At 35.2% G+C, this 9258-nt stretch overlaps 1 protein-coding gene across 1 annotated transcript in view; it reads left to right on the plus strand.

Annotated features, from left to right (window-relative positions):
* Nucleotides 1-3275: 3275 nt before the first annotated feature.
* Nucleotides 3276-9258, plus strand: part of LOC136833069 (uncharacterized) — a 15962-nt gene continuing 9979 nt past the window's right edge. The window contains exons 1-6 of the mRNA XM_067094715.1: nt 3276-3642; nt 3876-3983; nt 4523-4676; nt 5171-5398; nt 7325-7439; nt 7769-7844. Of these exons, the coding sequence (XP_066950816.1) occupies nt 3276-3642; nt 3876-3983; nt 4523-4676; nt 5171-5398; nt 7325-7439; nt 7769-7844 (1048 nt within the window). The remainder of the gene's footprint in view (nt 3643-3875; nt 3984-4522; nt 4677-5170; nt 5399-7324; nt 7440-7768; nt 7845-9258) is intronic.

Consider the following 9258-nt stretch of genomic DNA (forward strand, 5'->3'; position numbering starts at 1 on the left):
TAGTTTTTATTTTATTGAAGAGTAAAGTTAGCCATGGTCGTGCATCTGGCATCGCTATAGTTGCCAGCAACACAGGCCACCAACTGGCCGTGGGTGAAAGTTTCATGGGCCGCGGCTGAGAATTTCATGTGCCGTGGCTGAAAGTTTCATACACTATTATATGCTGTACAGAAAACTCGATTGCGTCGAAGAAACTTCGGCGCATTTTTTACTTATTTATCTCGACTACCCTATCCACCCTCAGTTATGCCTGTCTATGATGTTCCCTTCTTTCACGTAACTGAACTGTATCTTAAATAATCTCATGTGTCCTTCACTACATCTCTTATGTACAAATTCAATCACTGCTTCTGTTCCTCTTCCAACACTTCTATAATTACAAACACTTTCTATAGATCCTATGATCCTATAATGGCATTTTGCACAGTCCTCCTCATATACTGCTTCTATTTCTTTAAATTAGACATTTTCTCCTTATATGCTAGTCTCACTTGAATCTTTTCAAACTCACTTCCTGTAATTACGTTTACACATATAATTTCATCTTTATGCACATAATTTCACTCCTTCATCTTCAACTAAAGCGTATATCTATTTTGATTTTCACTTCAACTGTATGCCTCAAGCCAACCCTCTCTTTACCAGTGCGTTAATCAATTTGCTCTTCAATCTACATTGTACTAACGCATAATCCAGCAAATTCTTTCCCTCACTATTTCCACTTTCCCAAATACGTTTTTTCACCGATCAAACCTTTTCCATACACATTTAACTAATTTTTTCCTCTATACTCATTTACTTCAGGAATACTCTGCCAAACACGTCAACTCTCTTCAGTTACCTTCCTTTGCATTCAAATCACACAGCACTACCACCATTTCAGTTTCTCCAAACCCAGCCAAACACCAATTCGAACTCTCTCAAAACCGCTCTTTCATCTCATTTTTCCATTTCTGTAACAAACACGCTTGTTATAACTTTTATCCTGTCGTATTCAATCTTATCTCTAAAATTCTTGAACTAACACTATTTAGAACCTTCCACTCAGCCCCAGTTTTCCTGACACTACAGACAGTAATCCATCAATAGCTCTAAACTTTTCAGCTTCCCCAGCAATAATCATTAACTGTCTTTCAAATTCATATATATATTTTTATTTTTGACAAGCGAAGTGCCAAAGCATACATGTTTTAAACCTTAAACTGATCCTTTTATGCACCGCACCCGCTGTATTAAAAGATCAAGAGTTTAAAATTTTATTATGTTCCCAGTATTTTCTTCAAATCATTACAGTATATGGCTATATATATATATATAAATATATAACCCGTATTTATACTTTGTGTCTCTCAATACGTCAGATTTGCAAATGTTATTTATAGCCTTCAAGGTCTTGATATTATCCTTTTATTATTATTATTATTATTATTATTTTATTATTATTATTATTATTATTATTATTATTATATATATATATATATATATAATATATATATATATATATATATATATTTATATATATATATATGTCAGATCTCAGAGAAGAGAGAGATTTAGATTAGAGAAATAAAGAAAATTATTTATCTGTCAATTTTTAATAATATATTTTTAATATATATGTAGCATATATATATATATTTATATATATATATATAGTGTGTGTCTACTGTGTGTGTGTTTGTTTGTATTATAGTCTCATGAATTGTCTTTAAAATGTATATCTTTCCATGATTTTGATATATTTACTGTTCTAGTTTTTATATGTTCTGTGTAATGATAATAAAGGTTGAAATATCGTATGTAATATAATGTCAGATCTCACAAGAATTAGTGATTTAGATAACTAAACAGCATTATTTAGAATTAATAATACATTTTTAATGATAACGTAGCATATGATCGTATATTTTGTCTTCCAGCCAGTGTGTTCTACTAATGCTTTGTTTTGCTTTGATTATCAAAGCAAATCTTAACCTTTTCTATAAAGCTAGAGATAACATTTCGAAGAAAATGATTTCACAATGACGTCATGTATTGTTTTGTTTTTAAGATCAAAAATTATTTCTGATTTCAGATGGCTATTGCATCATGGTTAAGATTACATTGCTCTGATCACGTCTTGTTCTAACGCATTAGTTTTGGCCCCAAAACATTTTTCTTCAATTGATGAGAAATTATTAATGTAAAATTTTTCTGTGTGGTCATTGATATTAATCTTAGCTTTTGAGGTCTGACAACGTAGTAAAAAGTGTATATATTCATAATGGCGCTTATCAAAAGTGTTTTGTGAATCTCAAGAAGCTGCATTTGGAGTAAATTTTGTGAAAGTTTCCACAAACTTGTGTATGGTAAAGTGAATTTAATTTATTATTATCATGGTATAATAAGTTATATTAAGAGATTTTTGCCTTAGTGAAATTGATTTTTGTAAATCTTTTGTGTATTTTTACAACTGTAATCTCTTAATTTTTCACATTTTATATAGTGATGATTTAACATTTATTTACATAGCAATTTAAGTATTTCTTAATAATTTAACATTACATACTTGATTTAATTTTCATTTACTGTGATTTTCTTTTCAAATCTTAAGTAATTCTTGATAGTTTAAATTTTGGTTGAATGATTTAATTTCTTGATAAATTTACCTTTGTAATTTAACTCAAGAATAAGTTAAATTTTGTGTTGCTTTCAAGTAATAGTAAATTTTTCAAGATTGTGAATTCTAATTGTAAATTTTGAATTTAAAAATAAATTTTAGTATTTAAAGTTTTTAAAAACAGTGCTTCATTTATTGACCACCAATGAATAGGATTAGTTGTGTGCATAAGGCAAAGTGACAAACATGTTTTGTTCCTTTAGTTTTGCTGAAGTGAATCAAGACCAGGGAAACAGTTAAAATTGTTCGATGGAGTGATGCCCTTTTACTTTAGTATATTTCTTTTTTAATTGTTGATACCTCACACTTGTTTTGATAAACTTAGTCTGACTTTTTGCGTGATTAATAAGCTTTTTAAGGGATCACTGTTACCTTTAGAGTACTCAGTCATAATTTTTATTGTTATGAGAGTTCATGTATCTGGCTGAAGTGAGGTAAATTTTTGAAATCCGTGATTAGTTGTGTAATAACTGGGTACTTGGAACACATCATGACAATAAGAATTTGGTGCCCAGACCCGGGAACAAAACAAAATATCACTCTGGTTTATGATTTATACTAGTGGTGTTAGGAATTTTTTGATAGGAGAATTATTTAGTTGAGTAACTTAGAGAAAATGGCTCTGATCAATGTTCAGAAGTTTTCAGCAACTCCTTCCATCCAAGAGTTATCTGAATCTAGGCTTATTAAAGCTCAGTGGACTGCTTTAGCAGTGGCATGTGAGGCTAAGGTGTCTAGTGGTATGATGAAGGCACAAATCACATGTATTACAATCCAAGCATTGATGGACTCTGGAAAAATAGATAAAGAGTTAGGAGAGGCACAAGAATTGTTGAATGTAGCTAAGGCAGAATTTATAAATAAACAAGAGCAAAAGAAAGAGAAAAGTGATGCAGAGGTAGAGCTTAGATGCAGAGCTGAAGAAGAAAGCTTGATTAAGCTGAAAATGCAAGCAGAAAAAGAAAGAGGGGAAAGAGAAGAAAGTTTGATTAAGCTGAGAATGCTGGCAGAAAGAGAGAAAAGACAGGCAAATAAAGAAAAAGAAGAAAGAGAGAAAAGAGAAAGAAAAGAAAGAGAAGAAGAGCAGCCATAGAAGAAAGAAAAAGAGCAAGAGAGGAAAGAGAGGGAGCAAGGAAGAAGGAAGATTATGAAAGAGAGATGAAATTATTAGAAGCTTGCTCCAAGTTATCTGTAACACCGTCTACCCCTATCCAAGGTAATTTAGACCCTGTATTTGATGTGGTGAGAGTGCAGAAGTTAATTCTAAAGTTTACAGAAGAAGCTCCAGATGAGTTTTTTGATCACTTTGAAAGAGTGGCTTCAGGTATAGGATGGCCAGAAGATAAATGGACAGTCTTGTTACAGAGTATTCTCAGCTGATCAGTGTAATGAGTATAAGGTACTCAAACACAATGTGCTACAAGTTTACCAGGTAACCCCTGAATATTACAATGAAAGATTCAGATCTTTGAGAAAGGATGACAAGATGGCTTTCTTGGATTATGCCTAGAAAGTAAGATGTTTCAAACGATGCTTGGAGGCTGCTAAAGTTAAATCTATGGATGAACTTGAGGAGTTGGTAGTCCTAGAGCAATTTCTTAGAGGAATTCCTGAACACATAAGAGCCTATTTATGAGAGAGAGAGGTTAAGAAACTTTACAAAGCTGCTACATTGAGTGAAGATTACAATATTATTAGTAACTAAAGGAATTATAATGCCAAGTACCAGAACCAACAACGCACAGGTTTTAGGTCTTATCCAAATTTCAAGAACATTACAAATGGGAATCCTTCTAGTGGTAATACCAGTAAAAAGCCAGATAATACCCCTCAGCAATCGAATGTTAAATCCTCATCATCCAGTTTCTCAAGACACATACAGAAGACTAATGTTGTCTGCTTCTTGTGAGGAAGAGATTGTTATCAAACACAACAACAGTCAAAGCCAATTGGTCAAATGGTTAAAGGTGACCAAGTCAAACAGACTACAAAGAGCAGTGTGGGGAAGATTGGAACTGTAGGAAAGACTGAGACTAAACAAGCAGAGTGTTTAGTAACCAGTGGAAATGTAACTTCAACCAGTGAGTGGCTAAGCAGCTTGGAGGCTTTTAAGCCATATATCTATGAAGGAACGTTGGCAACTCAAGGAGGGAGTGTGCAGGCACCAGTCAAGGTATTACGTGATATGGGGAGTAACCATAGTGTGGTAGTTCATGGTGCTCTCCCACAGTTGGAGAAGAATCTCATCTCACCGGAGATTCAGTACAGGAGGAGGAGAGGTAACTCCTATATGCTGCTTGCACCTGTCCCGTGAATTGGTGATAGGGAATGTTGACTTTGCTGTAAAGGACTCACTAGCCGGTGAAGGTGTACATGTTTTACCGGGTAATGAAGTAGGCGGTGTACCATTTGTTCCTTGTCCTATAGTGACAGACAAACCGTTGAGAATTAGTCCTAGGTAGATTTAGAGAAGAAAAACCACCACCTGTTTCCATGTTGTATAACTACCAGGAGTATGAAGAGAACTATGTCTGGAAGTGAAGAAACTGAGGATTTATCTGCGCCAGAAGGATCAAGTGAAGGATCTTTGAGCTTAGAAGAGCTGTTCCAGGAAAGTGAAGTTTCCCCTAGTGTTAGCAATGAAAAGATTTCCCAGGAAGAAGAGGATTCTGTTGTTCTTGAAGAGACTCAGAGTAGTCAGAGTGTTCCTGAAGATAGTAGTGAAACTACAGTAGCAGAGTTAGCAGATATTGAGAGTTCAGCCCTTGAAGTTGGTCAAGTGACTAGAGAGAACTAATGGAACTGCAGAAGAAGGATACAACGTTGGCTGATTTGTTCTTCAGAGTTGTTGATCAAGAAAGATGCCACAAACTCCTACCTGTTATTATCTAAAGGAAGGATTGCTAATGAGGAAGCATTGGCCTGCATATATACCAGGAAATGCTGAATGGGGTGAATATCATCAAATTTTTATTCCATATCCAATGAGCAAGCAAGTGGTAGCAGTAGCGCACAAGTCTGGACATATGGGAATGGGAATTGGGAAGACTGTTGAGAAGATTATGGAGTATTTTTTCTGGCCTGGACTTCACAAGGATGTTCGCATGTTTTGTAGTGTGTGTGTCACACCTGCCAGATAGCTGGAAAACCGAATGAAACCATTCAGAAAGCCCCCTACAACCCATAGAAGTTAGAGGAGAACCCTTTAGCAAGGTAATTATAGATGTGGTTGGGCCACGTCCAAAAATGAAGACAGGAAATTAATATCTGTTAACATTAATATGTCCAGTGACAAGGTATCCTGAGGCGATTCCTGTAAAAAGCATAAGTGCAAAGGTAATTGCTGAGAAGTTGGTGGAGTTTTTCTCCAAGTTTGGAATACCAGAAATTGTGCAAAGTGATAGAGGAACGAACTTTACTTCAAAACTGTTCCAGGATGTGATGAATTTGGTAGGAGTGAAATAACAGTTATCAAGTGCTTATCATCTAGAGCAGGGGTTTTCAATCTGGGGTACGCGTACCCCAGGGGGTACGCCAAAGGTCAGTTAGGAGGTACGCTCTCCCCACGGGTCGTTAGCCACAGGTAAATAATCATAAACAATTTTCTTTATTTTTATGGAATTCTTTGTGTTTACAATATTGTTAGTTATGTCAGGAGAGTTGTGTACTTAACTTCCCTTCAGTACAGTACTTGCAAATATACACAATGGAATGTTTTTCTGCGTTTGTTTTGTTTTCCACTTTATACAAAGTGATGGGGGTACATTATTGACATTAAAAATACCCAAAATGGTATGTGGGGAGAAAAAGATTGAAAACCCCTGATCTAGAGACTCAAGGAGCCTTGGAAAGGCTCCACCAGACATTGAAAGGTATGTTAACAAAGTATTGTTATGAATCAGGAAGAGAATGGGATGCTGGTTTACCCTTGATTTTTGAATTAGGAATGCTTATCAAGAAAGTATGGGATGTTCACCAAATGAGATGATTTTTGGTTGAGAGGTGAGAGGTCCATTGAAGATTCTTGCAGAAAATTTGGAAGAAAATCAAGAGGAAATCCAAGAGAATATGTGAAGAACTTTCGGAAAAGGTTAAGAGAAATTAGAATATTTTCTTTAGAAAATCTGAAAATAAGTCAAGAGAAAATGAAAAGAAGGTATGATGCTAAGACTAAGCTAAGAAGCTTTAGTGTAGAACAGCAAGTTCTAGTGTTCTTACCAGTGAAAAGACTTCCCCTTACCAATAGGTTTCAAGGTCCTTATAAGATAATAGAGAAGTTAAGTGATCGAACTTATGTGATTGAAACACCGGGAAGAAGGAAACGACAGAGGAAGATCCATGTGAATCTTTTGAAACCTTACTTACCAGAGACTAAAACTGAAACAGTTTCAGTAACACAAACAATTTCATCTACAGAGGAAAGGATGGCTATGAATTGGGAGCTGAAAGCAAGATGAACAATTCTTCCATATTGGAAAATTTGGAGGATAAACTAAAACATCTGAGTGTTTGAGCAAAGTAGTGAATTAAGGGAAGTGATTAGAAATTTCCCTGAAATCTTTGTAGATGTACCTAGGCATACTGATCTGACAAAGCATGAGATAAAGATCAGAGAAGATGGAAAACCTTTAAACAGAGAGTATATCGCTTATCACCTTTTCACAGAAATGTTTTGAGGAAAGAAGCTGAGTATCTGTTGCAGCATGGATTAGCAGAACCCAGTTCAAGCCATTACAGTTCTACATGTTTGTTAGTGAAGAAACCAGATGGCTCATTTAGGGTGTGTACTGATTATAGGAAACTGAATTCCATCAGTGTGGCTGACAATTATCCATTGCCTCTTATAGATCAATTACTTGATAATATTGGGCAAGCCAAGTTTCTTTCCAAGATAGACTTGTTGAAAGGATATTATCAAATTCCTTTAGATGAGAATGCTAAGTTGCTATCAGCTTTTATTACTCCTTTGGGCTATATCAATACACTGTTTTGCCATTTGATCTGATGAATGCACCTGCAACATTCCAACGAGTGATGGATCAACTGCTAGGATCCATAGAAGGAGTAGGTGTATATCTTGATGACACTGTGATTTATTCTAATACATAGGAAGAACAGCTGAAGAGTTTAAGGAAAGTGTTCAAGAAACTATGGGAAGCAGGACTAACAATCAACTTACAAAAAAGTGAGTTTGGAAAGGCAACTGTTCAGTATCTGGGATTTGAAGTTGGAAAAGGTCTTCTCGCTCCTGTTGACGCTATTGTAGAAGGTATCCGTAAGGCTAGCCCCCCCTACTACAAGGAAACAGCTACAAAGATTTTTGGGCATGGCTGGATTTTATTGTCGATTCTGTCTGAATTTCTCAGCCATAGTAGCTCCCTTAACTGACTTAACCAGTCCGAAAACAAAGTTTGTTTGGACTTCAGAATGTCAAGAGTCATTTGAGAAGGTTAAAGCCATTTTAACATCAAGACCAGTACTTCAAGTCCAGACTTCAATAAGAAGTTTGTAATAAAAGTTGATGCATCTGACTGTGGAATTGGAGCTGTTCTGCTTCAAAATGATGAAAGCAGTATTCTACATCCAGTGTGTTTCATGTCTTCAAAGTTGAAAAAGCATCAGAAAATTTATTCCACCATAGAAAAAGAAACGTTAGTATTAATCACAGCATTGGAAAAGTTTGAAATGCATGTGAACTGACCTAGGAATGAAGAAATTTAGTGTTGTCTGACCACAACCCTGTCGCATTCATCAATAAGATGAAAAATAACAGTCAGAGACTGACCATATGGTCTTTGTGCCTGCAACCGTATAATGTAAAAGTGAAACACATTTCATGAAAAAATAATGTCATAGGGAATTATTTATCCCGTTGTGAATCGTTGGATTCAAACCCGGGATAACTAATCTTCTCGGGGGAGGAATTTCATGATAATGTTTTTAAAATGTATATCTTTCCATGATTTTGATATATTTACTGTTCTAGTTATGTGTTTTGTGTAATGATTATGAAGGTTGAAACATTGTAAGTAGAGTAATGTGAGATCTCACAAGAATTAGTGATTTAGATAACTTAACAGCGTGATTTAGAATTAATAATACATTTTAAATAATAATGCAGTATATGATCGAGTATTTTGTCTCCCAGCCACATGTGTTCTACGAATGCTTTGTTTTGCTCGACTGTCATCGTGAAAGATAATGTGTTGACAAGCGAGAGATAATAGTCGAGCCGTGTAAGACTTTTGTCTCATACGAGAAGAAGACGAATGATTTCACAATGTTACATGTATTGTCCTGTTTCAAGATCAAGGGAGTTATTGTACCGAAGCACATGGCAATTGCGTCATGTTTAAGATTACATTGCTCTGACCACATATTGCTCTAACATGTTAGTTTTGGCCCCAAAATGTTTTGCTCAGGAAGTGACGTCATCTTCCTTTTCTAGAATTCTCACTTGTATCTCGTTCCCAAAATGAGTTAATAATGATGTCATCTGATTGTTTTACTTCTAACTGGAATCCTAAAAATTTGCTCATTCTGATTTCAGAGACCTTTCATGTGGTTTCCTCTCTCTCTCTCTCTTCTTCAAAAGAGAG

Source organism: Macrobrachium rosenbergii, chromosome 51, assembly GCF_040412425.1.
Source record: "Macrobrachium rosenbergii isolate ZJJX-2024 chromosome 51, ASM4041242v1, whole genome shotgun sequence".
NCBI lineage: Eukaryota > Metazoa > Arthropoda > Malacostraca > Decapoda > Palaemonidae > Macrobrachium > Macrobrachium rosenbergii.